The 18,339-nt window shown below is 36.6% G+C and overlaps 1 protein-coding gene across 1 annotated transcript; it reads right to left on the bottom strand.

Moving 5' to 3' along the window:
• Positions 1 to 12,918: 12,918 nt before the first annotated feature.
• On the bottom strand, positions 12,919 to 16,861 carry LOC141332994 (uncharacterized). The gene is made up of 5 exons (XM_073837947.1): positions 16,772 to 16,861; positions 15,359 to 15,469; positions 13,585 to 13,739; positions 13,058 to 13,271; positions 12,919 to 12,972 (listed from the first exon to the last, which is right to left on the bottom strand). The coding sequence occupies exons 1-5, from the start codon at positions 16,859 to 16,861 to the stop codon at positions 12,919 to 12,921; spliced, it is 624 nt and encodes a 207-aa protein (XP_073694048.1).
• Positions 16,862 to 18,339: the final 1,478 nt, after the last annotated feature.

Below are 18,339 nucleotides of genomic sequence, written 5' to 3'. Positions count from 1 at the left end.
GATATCACACAAGCAACGTGAAAACTGCGCAATGTTAAAGCGAAAGTAAAAACAGCGCTTCCAGCATCTGACGTGCACATACTCTCAGAGACAATGATAGACGAATATACTTCATATGCTGATATTACACAATAATTTACTTCCCTAATATTTCTCTTGTGCGCCGAACACAGTGGGGAAAACATTAAAAGAAACGTATTTTGTGTAGGCTAGGGTTGTTTTTGAAAGTCTGTGTTTAAAATAAAGCTCTCAATTTCATTGATGACTGCAGTATTAAGGGTTAATTATGATTTCAGGTCGTCTTAAATTGGGGACTAAAAGGCAAGAATTGCGATAAAACTTTATAAGGCTATGCATTAAATAAATATGAGCGCTGCACGTTTCAAAGTCAGCTGCGGAGCTGCTCTGTGTATCAGTCTGATAGCGCCTCCTGCTGGAAGAGAATCATCTGACATTTTTAATCAGCATGTAAGTCGGCTGTTGTCAAAAAGATTAATGTAAAAAAAAAAAAAAAAATCAATGGTTTTATGCAGCAAGCATGTAGAGTTGTAAATGTGAACTGATGGATCGACAAGATAATGTGTAATTTAAACAATTAAGGCAGTAAAATATATGTATATGTTAATTAATATAATACTTGATTGACAATATTTGTTTAAATTTATATAAGAATTGATACTTTTGACTCTTGAAGGCTGGAATGTGAAGTTCATAATTTAAGAAATCTTTTTTTGTTTTGTGAAACCTGCATCTGAATTGTAAATCATGCTTTTTACAGTCATTTTATTTATTTATTTATTTTTGTTCAGGTCTTTTAAAAGGTATTCAAATGTCTAGAATTTAGGATAAAATATGCTGCAGATAACCTGGTCTCGTAAAAAACATAAATTGTTTTTTAATTTATAATTGTCCGGACCTCGGCTGGTGAGCAGGGTTCATTACTGGACCTCGAGCCATTTTAGTTGAAGACCCCTGGTCTATTTTTTTTTTTTTTCATTTAAATTTTTTTCATAATTTGAAATATGTTGTGCAGCTTATAGTGTTAAGCAGGAGAAACAACCTGTACTGTATTTTATTTATCAAAGATTTTGTGCAGCTGTTTATTTGTAAACAGGGAGGGAAACCCCTGTGTTTTAATTATATTTTGCTCAAAAACTGTTTAATAAAGTTTTAATAAAGGCTTTGACTCTTAAGTAACCATTTATGGAAAAATACCGGATATATATCGTATACCGTCATTCCTCCTAAAAATACCGAGATATGAATTTTTGCCCATATCGCCCAGCCCTATTTGATCATGCACACAAAACACATATACAAAAAATACACAAACATGTACTTGTAACAAACTAAGACTACTTAACTACATTTGCCAAATATATCTTCATTACGACTAGAAAATTAATATTTAGTCTATGCATAATAAATGTAAGCCAGACACTGTATAAACATTTAAAGTCAGTTGATCACTGGATTGATTCTGATATATGAACACAATCCTCTTACCACGTAGACTATGGCTGATGATACACAGGGAAATTTTGAGCAATGTTGCTGAGCAACTTTGGCCAATATTGCCTTCAACAGGCAACCAGGTAAGACGCAAGGCCCATGACCGATCCGGATCAAGATTTTCATTGGGAAAGTGCCCAAGCAAAGAAAAAAAAAGTTGCTCAGTCGCCAGTGTTCTCCGTATTGCCTTTTTGTTTGTTTTTTATTTTTTTCCTTCACACCGCCTACAAAACACATGACGAATTAAAGCGAAGACCAATTAGGAGAACGTGGGTGTGTATATATAGTGCACGGTTTTGAGACTCAAGAGGAAGTTGTACCGGAACTTGGGGGGAAAGGAAGTCGAACCGGAACTGTTGCGTCACGTTCCTTCGGGAGGCAGCCCTTGCGGGTGGATTTGGCGGATTGTGGATTTCTGGGAAAGTTGGAAGAGGTGTGCTACCGGTTTAGCCTGTTGGCAAAGGACATTTTACTAGTGGATGTCTCGTTGGCCATTTGGGATTTCACAGGAGGTTTTCGTCATACTTCAAAAAGCGGCGTTTTGGAGCCAGGAAAAGGAGCCGAAACAGGCCGACGCCACACATGTTCCCAAGCCCTTCACGTCTAGCCATCCGTGCTGCCAGCTTGGTCAGTGTTCGCTCTTAATCATCGTCACACATATTATACATCGCACTCATTGCTCACTCATATTTAGAAACTTATTATTCATTTATTTTTTTTGTTATTCTGTTTTGATTTAATTATTTCTCTACCTTTGTAGTGAAATTATGTTTTTTGTTCATATGATGCGAATGTTACCCTGCCTGCCTCATTAAAAGCCAAGAAAATAGTATTTACTTTCTCAGTTGTATTGTTTTTGTGATTAAGTTAGTATTATTTTATTTATTTTTTTTGTATGTAGCGGATGGTAATGTGTAGCGTGCTATCCGGTATAACTATAATGAATATGTGACAAATTTACTTGTCTGGCGCCCGAACATCAATAACTAATTGTTTTTTTTTTTTTCTTTCTTGTGAGGTTTTGTTGGTATGTCAAGTAAAGTTTGAGTGCTGACATCATTAAGAAAGATTAGTGGTCTAGCGGTCTGGACACAGCGTCATCACACGGGCGACCTGGGTTTGCTTCCCGCATCTGACGAACTTTTTTTTTTTTTATAAATGAATTACTTTTTTGGGCAACCACCGTTACAGAAATGGCGCCCGAACAGGGACTTGAACTAAACAACCTGGATTGTGAACATTTGACTTTGTGAACTTCTATGTCTGAAACTCTTGAGGGAACTGAACCTTTGTGAAAAGAAAAATCATATTGTTTTTTTTTTGTGATTTCTGGGTTGAAAATATAAATGCTGGGGTTTTGGACAGTGTGAAATGCTCATGAAGAGTCAATTGAAATCTTTGTGATTTATTTGTTAAGGAAGTGTGTGGGAACTGTACTTTGGGTAATTAACCTCAATCTGTTGTGTCATCTGCTCTGGTTATGTATTTGGTTTGATGTCTGGAAAATGCTGTAAGTGATTTTTGAGAAGTACTGTTTTATTTTGTTTTGAACCCCCCCCCCCCACATTACACATAACAGAGACAAAAGCCTTACATTTATATCCTTTTTTTATTTTTATTTTTTATTTTTCATTCCCAACATTTCAAGTACATCCACACATTATAAGGTATGGCCACTTCCCCTTCTCCATCTTCCATTTGTGTGGATATCGATGTACCTGATGCCCCTAGCATTTCCACTCCAATTTGGCCACTTCCTGTACAAACCCAGACCCTTTCAGAATTGTCTTCACATGCCCCAACCATGTATAACATTTCCACTCCCCCTAGTTTCATCTATCCTAGAACCCAGGTGCAGATGCTTCCTACTACTCTTGGAGGCAGTTCTCCTGTGCAACCGCTCTCTTGGCCCTCCCAACATGACAGCATGCAAATTTGTACATCCATGAACGTTACATCACCCTCGATGGTTCAGCATGATCTGCCTGGCATCCTCCCCACTCCTGGGCGGGGAATTCAACAAATTAATGCTCATGTGCAAGGCAACTGGGACAATTGGATGGAATTCATGAAAAGACAGGAGAAAGCTGTAAATGAGCTTACCCAGGTACTGAAGACATCCTCTTCCCACCACTAGAACCAGATATTTGATCTTGCAGCGAAGGTGGAGTCCAACAATCAACAGGTTGTCACCCTAATGACTGCAGCTAAACAACAAGAGGTATCTGAGACCGACCAATTGATTAAAGCTGTGCAACTGATGATCACAAAGGAAATTCAAAAAATGGAACTGTCCTTCACTTCTATAATTCAGGATAAGGTGGAACAGCTACGGATGGAGGTCCAACAGGATATCAAAGGTGTTCAACGTGCACTTCAGGCTAGTCTTGATCATGTAACCACAAATCTTCAGCAATGTTGTACGTGTGTGGCTGATATGCAACATGAACTCCAAATGTATAATAAGCAAAATGCTGAATCACAAATTGAAGAAACAACAACTCAAGTATCTAGTACTCACCCAATAGAGACTGTTTCCACTCCTTTGTCAGCGCCTCTGGTCAAAAGTGACCACATTAAATTAACCTTTCCTACGTTTGGGTGGCCTACTGATGATTCTGACCCTCTGTTGTACTTGACCAAGTGTCAAGATTTTCTAGCCCTACATCCTTTGACAGATGCAGATCTCTTGGCTACTTTTCGCACAGTGTTGCACGGCACTGCACGTGACTGGTGGGAAGTCAGACGCTCCAATATAACTACTTGGAAGGAGTTTGAAACTGCATTCCTCTCTGCTTTTTTGTCTGATGACTATGAGGATGAGCTGGCTGAACGTGTCCGCACTAGAGTTCAGGGAGAAAGAGAATCAGTAAGAGACTTTGCATTCACTTATCGAGCACTGTGTAAAAGATGGAAAGCTACGTTAACAGAAAATGAGATTGTCAAAATGATTCTAAAAAATATCAAGCCTTACCTTGCAAGTCAGCTGCGCAGTCGTGTCAACACAGTCGAGGATCTGGTTAGACTCGGACATCAACTGGAAAAAGACCATGAAGAACAGCTTCGGTATGAAGGTCGTGTGAGCAGCAAACAAGTCAATTCACAAAAACCTTTATCTAACCGACCTGCTGAGAAACCGCCTGTTCAGTGTTGGAGATGTAATGGACCACATCCTCCAGGCAACTGCCCAATGTATGTACATCCCCCTCCCCAGCAGTCGTCTGGTCAACAACATTTCACTCATGGAAAGTATTCTCACCACTCTGCAAAATCAGGAGGGCTATCCACGAATAACAATGTAGCAGCCTCGGAAAAACCCCAGGCACAGGTAGGACTTCATACTTCAAGCTCAAATGTAACCATGACCATACCACAGCAATTAGTAGTCCCAATTTGTGTTGGATCCTGGTCAGGGAAAGCGATTTTGGATACTGGAGCAAGCTACACTTTAATTCACGAGAGTCTCATGAATCAAATTGCAACCCCAGATGAGCTTCGGCCTTGGTCCGGTGGACCTCTCTACCTGGCGAATGGCAAAGCAGAAAGTCCTTTAGGATGGATAAATATTAATATTCACCTGCATAATAAAGCTTTTACTGTACCTGCGGTTGTTCTCCCCTCTCAAGCTCTTGCTTATGCTATCATTCTGGGTCTGGACTTCATTTTTTCAGTGACCTGCAAATTAATGTCAGTGAACAAAAATATTCTTTTAAGTCTGACCTTAATGAAAAACATCTGTTTCAACTTGGTAATGCCAGTGAACCCCTGAATACCTTGCCAACAATGAAGGAATGGAAAAGAACCAGCAAAAGCAAACTAAACTTGACTCTGTTAAGTGCTGTCCCCCCCTCCTCAATCTTCCTTGACCATATTATACAGAGACAGTGTGGACGATGCAACATTAATTCGAGATGCTGTAAGTAAAGCACAGTTATCTATGGATGGGAAACAGCAATTTCTTGAGATTCTGGAAAGCAATCCACGAGTTTGTACACACCGAACTGGGCGAACTGATGTCTTGCAACATCGTATATACACCACCTGCCAAGTTCCGATCAGACAACGAGCATATCGATTATCCCCTGTCAAACAACAGGAAATGGAAGAGCAACTGGAGGTGATGTTGAAAGAAGGAATTGTGGAGCCATCACATTCTGCTTGGGCTTCACCAGTAGTCCTGGTTCCAAAGAAAAATGGAAAATTAAGGTTCTGTGTCGACTACCGTAAAGTCAATGCAACTACAGAAAATGATGCTTACCCTCTTCCAAACATTGCAGAGATTCTAGAATCACTCTCCGGGGCTTCAATTTTCTCTACTATAGACCTCAACAGTGGATACTGGCAAGTGGCAATGGATCCTGACAGTAAAGCTAAGACTGCATTTATTGTGTCTGCAGGTCTATATCACTTTAATGTAATGCCCTTTGGATTGAAAAACGCACCTGCTACCTTCCAGAGGCTGATGGAGACAGTCCTGGGAGAGTTGAGAAAGAAAATATGCTTTGTCTATATTGATGACATTATCGTTTATTCCACCTCAGTGGACCAGCACTTCTGTGACCTGAAAACTGTTCTCCCCCGGCTGGAAACTGCCGGCTTGACCATTAACTTGAAAAAGTGCAAGTTTTTTCTTTCAGAAATCACCTTTCTGGGACATGTCGTAAGCACTAAGGGCATCACAGCTGATTCAAGCAAAGTCGAGGCCATTCGTGCCTTTCCTGTTCCTAAAACCTTGAAAGAAGTTCAGAGGTTTCTTGGATTAGCCGGTTGGTACCACCGGTTTGTGCCAAACTTTTCTAAAATTGCTGAGCCCCTTAATTCCCTGAAGAAAAAAGGACGGGTGTTTTACTGGACGACACAGTGCCAACAAGCGTTTGACCAGTTAAAAGCATGCCTTATCTCACCTCCCATTTCAGGCCATCCTGATCTTCAAGTTCCTTTCATTGTATACACAGACGTGAGTGACACTGGATTGGGGGCCATTCTCACGCAGAGGAAAGATCTAGGCAAAGAGGAAGTTATTGCGTATGCTAGTCGTACATTAACTGGAGCAGAGATCAATTATACGGCAACAGAAAAGGAATGTCTGGCAGTTATATGGGCCTTAGAAAAGTGGGAACATTACCTTGAATACAAACTTTTCACTGTTGTCACAGATCACTCTGCTCTGCAATGGGTCATGGGATCCACTAAGACCAACAGTCGCCTTATCCGATGGGTTCTGAGACTGCAAAAATTCAACTTTGTCAATGAATATCGCAAAGGAAAACTAAATGTCGCCCCTGATGCTCTGTCCAGGTCTTTACTCACCACAAATTCCCCCATCACAGCACTTTATGCCAAGCAAAAGATGGACCAACACTCAGAGCCTCCGGTGACAGATATTCTTTTATGGGAGGAGCAGCATAATGACTGTGAAATAACAAAGTTATTACTAGCAGTGGCAAAACAACAAAGCCCTCAGATGGACCAATATGAAGTGGTAGAGGACAAGTTGTATCATAAAACTCACCTGAAGAATGATCAAATACACTATAGAGTGTATGTGCCCCACAGTCTCCGTTTAACCCTTCTGCAGCACTATCATTCACATCCCCTGAGTAGTCACTGTGGAATTTATAAGACCTATAAGCGGCTCCAAGAAGTAGCGTTTTGGCCAGGTATGTGGACTGATGTAAAACATCATGTCAGGGAATGTGTGAAATGCCAAACTCTTCGGCATGATAATCGGAAACCTGCAGGGAAACTCCAACAAATTACCACCATTAAACCAAACGAAATGCTGGGAGTTGATATTATGGGTCCACTACCCCGGAGTACACAGCAAAACGAGTACTTGCTGGTCTTTGTTGATTATTACTCACGCTGGGTTGAGTTTTTCCCCATGCGTCATGCCACTGCTCAAAGTATTGCGACCATTTTCAGAAAAGAAATCTTAACTCGTTGGGGAGTTCCAGACTTCATTCTTTCGGACCGAGGCACACAGTTCGTCTCATCTGTTTTCAGAGGGGTATGTGAACAATGGAAAGTGACACCAAAATTAACTACGGGATATCATCCTCAGACCAACATGACGGAACGTGTTAATCGAACGCTCAAAAATATGATTGCGTCATATGTGGATGATAAACATAATAAATGGGATCAGTTCTTACCTGAGATGAGATTTGCAATTAACTCTGCTATCCAGGAAACCACTGGAGTAACTCCAGCAGAACTGCACCTTGGAAGGAAATTGAAAGGGCCCATGGATAAAGTTCTGCACGGTCCAGATCTCACTCCTGATACCACCTCTTATGATGTAATCTCTCACATACAACAACTGCAATGTCAAGTGAAAGAGAGTAGTAGAAAAGCTCAACAGCGACAACTTCGGAACTACAACAAAAAAAGAAGAGACAGCACTTTTAAGACCAAAGACCGGGTATGGCTTCGAAATTTTCCTCAATCTAGTGCACAAAACAAGTTTAGTGCCAAATTGGCACCTAAATGGAAAGGGCCTTACCAGGTTCTGAAGGTATTGGGACCAGTGAATTTCCGCATAGCGTTGGAAGCCACGGGAGAGGATGTACGCACTGCACATGTGTGCAATCTTAAAATGTGTTTTCCCACAGCTGAACAGTTGGAGGATCAAGGAAGGAAGAGATTGCAGGATATCTTCCAAGAAACCTCAGACGAGGAGGAATTTTTAGGCTTTTGATTCTTTTCTCCTAACAACCATGGGTTGTTTAAACCTGGTGGGGAGAATGTGGCGTCGCCAGTGTTCTCCGTATTGCCTTTTTGTTTGTTTTTTATTTTTTTCCTTCACTCCGCCTACAAAACACATGACGAATTAAAGCGAAGACCAATTAGGAGAACGTGGGTGTGTATATATAGTGCACGGTTTTGAGACTCAAGAGGAAGTTGTACCGGAACTTGGGGGGAAAGGAAGTCGAACCGGAACTGTTGCGTCACGTTCCTTCGGGAGGCAGCCCTTGCGGGTGGATTTGGCGGATTGTGGATTTCTGGGAAAGTTGGAAGAGGTGTGCTACCGGTTTAGTCTGTTGGCAAAGGACATTTTACTAGTGGATGTCTCGTTGGCCATTTGGGATTTCACAGGAGGTTTTCGTCATACTTCAAAAAGCGGCGTTTTGGAGCCAGGAAAAGGAGCCGAAACAAGCCGACGCCACACATGTTCCCAAGCCCTTCACGTCTAGCCATCCGTGCTGCCAGCTTGGTCAGTGTTCGCTCTTAATCATCGTCACACATATTATACATTGCACTCATTGCTCACTCATATTTAGAAACTTATTATTCATTTATTTTTTTTGTTATTCTGTTTTGATTTAATTATTTCTCTACCTTTGTAGTGAAATTATGTTTTTTGTTCATATGATGCGAATGTTACCCTGCCTGCCTCATTAAAAGCCAAGAAAATAGTATTTACTTTCTCAGTTGTATTGTTTTTGTGATTAAGTTAGTATTATTTTATTTATTTTTTTTGTATGTAGCGGATGGTAATGTGTAGCGTGCTATCCGGGATAACTATAATGAATATGTGACAAATTTACTTGTCTGGCGCCCGAACATCAATAACTAATTGTTTTTTTTTTCTTTCTTGTGAGGTTTTGTTGGTATGTCAAGTAAAGTTTGAGTGCTGATGTCATTAACAAAGATTAGTGGTCTAGCGGTCCGGACACAGCGTCATCACACGGGCGACCCGGGTTCGCTTCCTGCATCTGACGAACTTTGTTTTTGTTTTGTTTTTTATAAATGAATTACTTTTTTGGGCAACCACCGTTACACAAAGTTGCTCAAGATGTTGCCCTGTGTATCAACAGCCTATTGTTTTGGATATTAGGATTAGGATATCAAGTTTACTGAAAGTGATGATCATTTTTAAATGAAAATAGAATGGGTTATGGTATGGTTTACTTAAGCACAAACGTGCTAAAATATGGAAATATGTAATATATATATATATATATATATATATATATATATATATATATATATATATAGATATATAGATATAGATATATCAGTATACAAACTATTAAGCGTTTACTGTGTTAAAGCCTTTATCGATGGTCTAAAATATTCTCAGTTACTGACCTCACACAGATGATTCACAAACATGCTGTATATATGACTTCTGTGTATTATGTTTTAACAGGCGACATGCACCTGTGGGGCAGTGATGCATGTCGAGTGTGCAGCCATACCCATGTGCTACATATGTCAAGGTAATATAATGTGTTTGCATTGTCTCATCCCCTATGCACACACAATAAATCTCTTTTGTGCTGTTTTCAGTCCACACACAATGCATGTAAATAGGTTCTGAAATTGACACCTGCCAATTGCCGAATGTGGGTAGATTTTCTGTTTGCCAAGTAAATCTCAGAAGTCATGTTATAACAAAACTACACTCTACTGCATAACTCTCTACAAATGTATACATTATTCAAAAAGACTATTATTTAAGATGGTAAAAAAAAAAAATGTACTAGTTCACTTGACCTGTGATTGTGTATAGTGTGAATAAACCTTTAAAAAGCAGCTTTGTTAAACCAGAAATGAACGATGCTTCAATGATGCAAACAAATTAAACACCTAAAGCAGACACTGAACTATCATAAACATGAGGCTCTGTTTTCTTATTGACTGTGGTTTTGTCTTTATGCAATAGTAATGAGCAATTGTTGTACATTTTTGTTGTTGTTCTATTCAGATGACAGAAACCCACTGGACCAAATCCCTTTGCGTGCAGTAGGCACTGCACAGCACCCAGGTAAATGTTTTGTTTTTGACTTGGTTAGATTTCTTGCAGCAGTCATGTTTATTATGTCATGTTGAACCTGTTTATTTTAGATTTCTCACATTTATGTCCTGTCTTTCTTTTTACACAGCTAACCTTGATCTGTTAGCCCAACCGTCTAGATCTGCAGAAGGCCTTTCAGAACAACAGGGTAATTGTACAAATTCTTTAATACTTTTTGATTCAAATGACCTTTAGCTGAATCCCATTTACACAGCTCTAGTCATTTTGCCTGGAAAAGGCTTTTTTTTTTTTTTTTTTTTACTTTACTTTACTTTACTGTATTACTTAAGTTTTCAATGGGGGCATGGTTTCGCCGGAAGTAATTATTATGATTATCATCCAAATTTTATCTAGGATCAATTTGTAGTTAAATTAAAGGTTAGATTTATAACAGTTGCCACTGACAAAATAGCAGTGAAATTTTGGATGCTTCGTCTATACTAAAACTTAAATCTGTGTAGCCTAACAATGCTGTATGTAACAACATTATTTACCTCAACAAACAAAAATAAGTTATTTTGACCAAATCTATTAGCTCTGTATTATATTTCTCTTCTTAATGGTACATTGAATTTCAACATTTTATTATTGATAAGCTTGGTAATGTTGCAAAAGCTAGTCTCAGTTCAGTTTATGTGTTAGAAACTAGTAGTTTTTACTGCCCTGAATTGACCTGAGGCTAAGAATGATGACAATGCTTCTAAAGTCTTAAGGAGTTACATTCCTCTTTAATTAACAAATGGCTTTCACTAGTAATAACTTTATTGTAGACTGTCCACATTTCAGAAATGTAACTTTGACATGAGTTCTGACATATTTTTGAACAGAAGGGACAGTTATGACCATGTTGGAGGCAATAGGGAAACCTATGGCCTGTTGCAGTGAGGAAGAGATGGAGGAGGAGGACAAGGAGGAAGAAAAGCATGAGCAACTCACTGAAGAAAGACATAGGCAAGATGAGGGAGTGGAGGAAAAAGAAAGAAAAGTGTACAAAGTTTTAGGAAGGTTAACAGCACAAGGAAAGTGCTACCAGGTAGATGAAGATGAGTTGAGGAGGAGGGTCAAAGGAGAAAACATGTCCACAAACATGTTCCGAATGTTGATAAGGGTTTGTATTTCTACTATACATGCATACATTTAAGCATAAAAGCATAAAAACAGTCATACGATTTAAGAGCAACAATACATGTACATGTCTTGGCATGGCATCAAACATCCTGCTCAACTATTCTAGCATGATGACTCTCTATGTTGGTAACTGTCAGAGAAAGGCTTTATGAAAAGGAAAATGAGGAAACATTTAGGGATAAAAAATAAAATAAAATCACACCTACAGCTTATTATATAATTATTATTTTTTTTTAAATATAAGTGAACTAAGATGTCAGTAATAAGCATATTTACTAAATAGATCCAGTCTTTCCCCTAGACAGTGTAGATTATTAAAATGTGGTAGCAGCTTGAGTCAAGACAGATTTGAACTATTTTTATTTTTTACCACACAGTGTAGTGTGGGGTGCGTTACTAAAAGACGACACATACATGGTCCATCATTAGTTATTTAACATGACATTATCATTTTTTTGTATTTGCAGGAGGAGCATTGAAAGAATGAAAATGAATTTGCAAAACCTTGGTCCTGAATCAGAGCTGGATTTGGCCACTCACCGCTTTGGGCCCACAGCGGCCAATGTTTTCTTATCCTTTTTAGGGGATTGTATGAAATAAACTCAACACCCAGGTTTGTTTGTAAATGTTGTTTGAAAACAAAGAGAAGAAAAGTTCAGATTACAGCACGCAGAGGAGTGTAATTTTATTTTATTTTACATTAGTTAAAAGCACAGGTGACTAAATACAAGTTTGTTTTATTGATGGCAACTTGATTACTGGAGCACTTCAGATTTAGTGAAGAACAAATACAAAGTTTGATGATGCCAAAAATAATGCACCTTAATAAAAGTACTTTATTTGAACCCTTGAGTTTTGTATTGTTTTTTTGCACCAATTGTTTTGTGTTTTCTTCTTGACTTGATAGGAAAACTTGATGTGATATCTGTCCTTGTCTCTGAGGCAATGCCTCTTTCAGTCTTTCTTTTTCTGTTTGCAAATAGTGGACGTATTTTACGTGACTTGTCATCACAAAGTCTCTCAAATCTTTTGTTTGAATTGGACTTCCAGTTCATTGACTTTATTCGCAATGTCCTCAGGAATTCTTTCCCATGTTTGTAGAGTCTTTAGTATGCTTTCCAGCTTCCTGATAGTTGAACTAGGGCTGTCTTTGACTTCAGTTTCATTTTGAATAGGTTGAAATGTTAATCGCATTTTCTGTTTTTGTCTCACTTATCTCATTAAAAAGTCCCTTCGCAAGTAGTAGACAAGCACATTTCTTATGATACGAGAAAGTACAGCAGTCACACACATTTGTCCCAATACATGGTTTTGATACTGCTCTTCCAAATAAGCTTTCAACTTCAATTTTTTTTAGGCTTTGCAGGAAATGGTATACTTATTACTTTGTATCAAGTTGTTGGCATGGGCTTGCAGTTGTGTGTTCATATCTGGAAAAGTCTTACCATCACCACAAGTGAGAAGACTTAATAAAATTAGATGCTTACACATACATCCCCTCGTACCAGCAACACAGCTGCAGAACTGTTCTGCAGGGCATACATGGTAAACTATGTGTGGATTATTCTCAGATGGAACATTGTATATGTATGTTTCTGTTGAAGCTACAGTAACTCTCTTGGCCCAGTCATTGTCTAGCATCCTTTGAGCAGATTTCTTTATTTCTTCAATTTTGCATTCTAGAGGGTTATAGATCCTCCCAGCCGACTGCAAATCCTGTATTATGTTGAAGTACTTGTCAGTCTTGTTCAGTAGTACATCAATCAGGTGATCCAATCTACGGTTTCGGATACCGCAGAGGAACTGGTATTTCAAACGGTGGAAGAAGCTAGACAAGAAAGAAAAGCAAAGACATTGAGGTTGCATGAGGAGCATGGTTGGCATAATTAGAATGTATCCTTTTAATGTCGGCAGGATTCTTTATGATTAACAAGCAAAAAAAAAAAAAAAATTACATTAACTTTTTAAAGTGTTTTTTTTTTTTTGACAAATGTGGTCTAGCTGAAAACAGCTGACAATTGGGAAGTAGAAAGACAAGGACTCCAAATGTGCAAGAAAAAAAAAAACTTAAGATGTAATGCTAGCTTTCTGCTAGACCACTAATAAACAGTCAAGAGAACATGCATGAAAGTGCCATGTACCGTTCTATTAGATTGTTTGTGTGCTTATAGCACCTCCCAAAGTTAGACCACAGATGACCAATTGGCTCCCAGTGGTTGCTAAAGTACTTGCACACATCCTTTAGGTTTCTAAAGCGGCAGTGAAAAATGTCAGCTTTCCTTTTGAATTCATCTTCCTGTAAAAATAGACAAGGAATAGCATGTTGTTTAGTGCTGTGATTAACTGCAATTGATCTATAGGTCGTACGTTTTTTTTAATAAAAAAGTTTAAAAAAAGAACATTTATACAAAACATAAATTTTTGTAAAATCTTTTTTTTTTTTTTTATATACTTTTATTCAGCCAATTTATGTTACATTGATAAAGTGCTAATAAAGATTTACAATTGTTATAAAAAGAATTTTAGAAAATAATTCTGAAAAATGATTGTGACACTAAAGACTGGGAAAATTACTGATTAAAATTCAGCTTTGGCATGACTAGAATAAATTATATTAAAATAGAAAACATTGTTATACATTGTAATGTTTCACAATATTACTGTTTTTACTGTATTTTTTGATCAAATAAAAATACCCTTTAAGAGCATAAGATTTGTTTAAAAAACATTAATCTTAAATATTCCATAATTCTAAATGGTAGTGTAAATACTGTTATGTGGTTTTATTTAATGTTTTTTTTTTATTTATTTATTTTTTTTACATACAATTAGATATTATAAAATTACAATTATTTAACACACACTGTGATAAAATGTAAACAATAAAACCTGAGATGAACAATAACACATGGCATATTGCACTGTTTTATCATTTATTTAAAAATAAATCCAAAATGGAAAAGCCATGTGTGACAAATCAAATACTGTGGTAATCAAATGCCTTTTATTAACTGATAATCAGCAAGTGTGGGCACCTCCATAAAATAATTTTGGCTGTTATCAATCTGGGAAGAGTAATACAACCATTTCCAAACAATTTGAAGTCCATCATTCCTTAGTGAGGAAATTTATTCACAAGTGGAAGACATTCAAGACTGACACCAATCCTGCCAGGAGTGGATGGCCCAGCAAATTCTCCCCAAGGTCGGACTGTGTAACGCTCAGAGAAATGGCAGACAACCCAAAAACTTCACCGCAGATTCTACAGGCCTCAGTTAACAAGGTAAATAATAAAGTTCATGAAAGTACAATTAGAAAAATATGGGACAAGTATGGCCTGCCAAGGACCAGATCAATTTTAATTAAGAGTCTTGATACAGAAAAGCATGGAATTCAGTAGGTTGTCCTAAATTTTTCACATGACTGTATATATAGACAATATTTGGCTGAGATACAACTATTTAAAAATCTGGAATCTGAGGGTTTCCAAAAAAAATCTAAAAATACCTTTAAAGTTGTCTAAATTAAGTTCTTAGCAATACATATTACTAATCAAAAATTATGTTTTGACATATTTACAGTTTTGATATATTTACAGTAGTAATTTACTAAATATCGTAATGGAACATGATCTTTACTTAATATCCTAATGGTTTTTGGCATAAAAGTAAATTCGATCATTTTGACTCATACAATGTATTTTTGCCTATATTGCTACAAATATATATATATATATATATATATATATATATATATATATATATATATATAAAATATGCAGTGCCATAAACCCCCATATTCTTATTCTTATTCTTATTCTTATGGCACTGCATGTTGTTGTTGCAATATAGCTTGTTACCAAGGCTATGTTTGCATGGTATATTACAGTAAATTAAAACGGAAAAAGCAATGTACCGTGGAACAGGATTTCAGTTCTGCCATTAACTGCATGATGTGCTGTCTTGAATCTGCCTTTTCAGGTCCACTCACACCAGATTCAGATCTTGAAAGCCAACGAGTTACTGCCTGTGGGGCAATAAAAAAATAAATAATAATAATTTAAATGTGTAACAAAACAAACAAAATTATTGCTATTGATTGCTATTTATAGAAGTCCAATAAAATGTGTATTAAGTTTTAAATATGAATATTTTTATTACAAAAAAAAAATGGATGGATGCTTTACTGGACTTGCATTGGATTAATAAATATCACCCATTTACTGTCATTATAAAGCTTGGAAGAGCCAGGTCATTTTTTTAAAAAAAGACTGATTACCGAAAATATCGGAAGTGGAACATTTCACTGACGAGAATGCATGAAACACAATGTTAGAGTGTTTTCCAAGGCTGCATTATATATTAAACCCATTTAAAAATCATAATTAAGCATAATTGTGAATTCACAAATGCTACAATTCAGTTAAATGTATTTGATGCAGTTTTAATATAGGTGCGTCAATTATTTACATACGTGTAGGTTACATACGTGCATCTCACAGTAGCTCCATTCACAGTATGATGTTCCACAGAAACCGTTATCATTTACAAGGATTAGATTGCGCAGTGAAGTGTAAAAACAATCGTCAGGCCATTGGCACCCTCTGCAGGCCTTTGTTGTAAAGTGTAATGTCTATTAGCTCTATTGTTTATAATACATTGTTTATTTCAACAGTTTTGTGCAATAAAACCATATGGTTTCTTGATTTTAATTCTTTATTTTTTAACTAATTAGTATTGTCTCATTGCTATTATATATGTATTTTAAGTCATGTTAAAGGCTATTATTCACTTACATCTATTTTTATTACCACCCCAAAATGGCCCTATGAAATGCGTTTTATTTCCAAATTCATTGTTTTTATTTATCAAAAAGCCATGTCTTATTTAATTAAGTTTTACAGTTTTATATAAATTATTTTCCATTACTTTCTGGATTCCATTTTAATATTTACAGTACATAAATATTTAATAAACAAAAACATCTCAAATTAATAGATTTTATTAAAAATAAATTGTTCTTGTTGATTTTTGGTGGGAAATTAGTCTTTTAGATTAATCGATTAATCAGTAAATTAGTCGATAGATTAATACAAAAATAGTTGTTAGTGGCAGCCCTATCTGACTCTTTCTATCTGACATACACCCCTAGGATGGCTTGAGTGTCAGTATATCATGGGGTAATTTTCATTTTTTGGTGAAGTCCCTTAAAGTTATAAATGTATGCACTGCTCTTACATTAAAAAATAACATGGATACTCATTTTATTTCAGTTCTATCAAAAGGAGCAAAACTCAATGCAGTCTTCATTTAATCTAATAGTACTTACTTGTGTTACATGGTACCAACAAAGGAGAACATCTGACTCGTTGAATACCTTACGGATGGCATTGATTTCGCCCTGGTCTTTATCAACCATAAAGCACCTATAAAAATAAAAACATTTTAAGTTTTAAGGCAGAGAAAATTATATTACAGATGTTTCCTGGACAAAAAAAAAAGTATTTGTTAATTAAAAGCTGCTAATCAAAATTTCAAACCTATCTGTTATGCATTATAGGTGCTCGGAGATCAACACCTACTGTAAACTGATCATAGAATGTAGGTAAGAAATCAGTGCAAGTTTGTTCTGAATCTGACATAGGTTATTGTGGTAACACTTTACAATAAGGTTCTTTAGTTAACATTAGTTAACCACATTAGTTAACATGAACTAATAATGAACTGCACTTATACAGCATTTATTATTCTTTGTTAATGTTAATTTCAACATTTACTAATGCATTATTGAAATCTTGTTAACATTAGTTAATGCAGTGTGAACTAACATGAACAAACAATGAACAACTGTATTTGTGTTAACTAACGTTAATAAAGATTAGTAAATACAGTAACAAATGTATTGCTCATGGTTAGTTCATGTTAGTTAATACATTAACTAATGTTTAACTAATGAACCTTATTGTAAAGTGTTACCGTTATTGTAAATATGAGTGAGAAAACATGATGCATGCTGTAAAACTAAAGAAGTTGTTTTATGGTTACAATTAAAAAAATTATATATATATATATATATATATATATATATATATATATGTTTAACTTACCTTGGAGGTACAGAAAACGTTGGTTTTAGCTTTTCCAGTGCCAGCTGAAGTGTGGCCTGCTTTTCATTTCCCAAAATGATATAGGCAACAGGTATACCATGACCATGGCTGTCCCTGACGACTAATGTAAATAAAGGAAAGCCATACTGGTTGATTCCATGTGTTGCATCCATAAAAACAATATCTCTTCCATATTCTTGAAGGTTGTCTCTCATGGATGATGTTTGTAAAACTATGACAAGGTCTGTTTGAGGACTGTACGGTTGATAAAAAATAACAGATTCTTTGAAAGGACCCTCAAGAAGTTGTGTTGTACTATTAGTATCATCTTTGTGTTGCTGGTTTTTTCGCATCGTACATGTCCGGATATTTTCGATGTCTTTTGGGGTAACAAAATATGCTCGGTTGTTAAGATCAGTATGCCCTTGTTCCTTGGACCATTCATGTGATTTTAAGAGAATTGTACCTGGCTTGACACCAAGAGATATTAAATCCTGAATATGCTTGACTAGTTCTTTACATATTTTTTCTGAGTGACCCTCAGAAGAGCTTGTTGGATCATGTCCTGAATGAATGCTGTAAATCCTTTCAACAAAAACCAGTTTGTTGAGCCAGTCTGTCCTCTTTTTAAAGGAAACATAGGCCTTACATCCTTTGGCCTTTCGACTTCGGGGGGTGAATGCTCCAGAGCGTTTACATGTAAACAAGAAATATCCATCTTTTTGATTTTTCAGACTTGCAGAATTCACACTCCGATAATTTGCATCTTTGGAGATGTTTATAGTAGTAA

Source organism: Garra rufa, chromosome 4 (genome assembly GCF_049309525.1).
Source record: "Garra rufa chromosome 4, GarRuf1.0, whole genome shotgun sequence".
Taxonomy (NCBI): domain Eukaryota; kingdom Metazoa; phylum Chordata; class Actinopteri; order Cypriniformes; family Cyprinidae; genus Garra; species Garra rufa.
This window is presented reverse-complemented; position numbering and strand designations above follow the sequence as displayed.

Excerpts from the sequence above, each read along its gene's own strand:
- LOC141332994 (XM_073837947.1), bottom strand. The coding sequence starts at position 16,861 with ATGGTTGATAAAGACCAGGGCGAAATCAATGCCATCCGTAAGGTATTC. Across the intron at positions 13,740-15,358 it reads AACTGAAATCCTGTTCCACG|GAAGATGAATTCAAAAGGAA; the intron begins GTACATTGCTTT and ends CTATTTTTACAG. Across the intron at positions 13,272-13,584 it reads ACAAACAATCTAATAGAACG|CTTCTTCCACCGTTTGAAAT; the intron begins GTACATGGCACT and ends TTTCTTGTCTAG.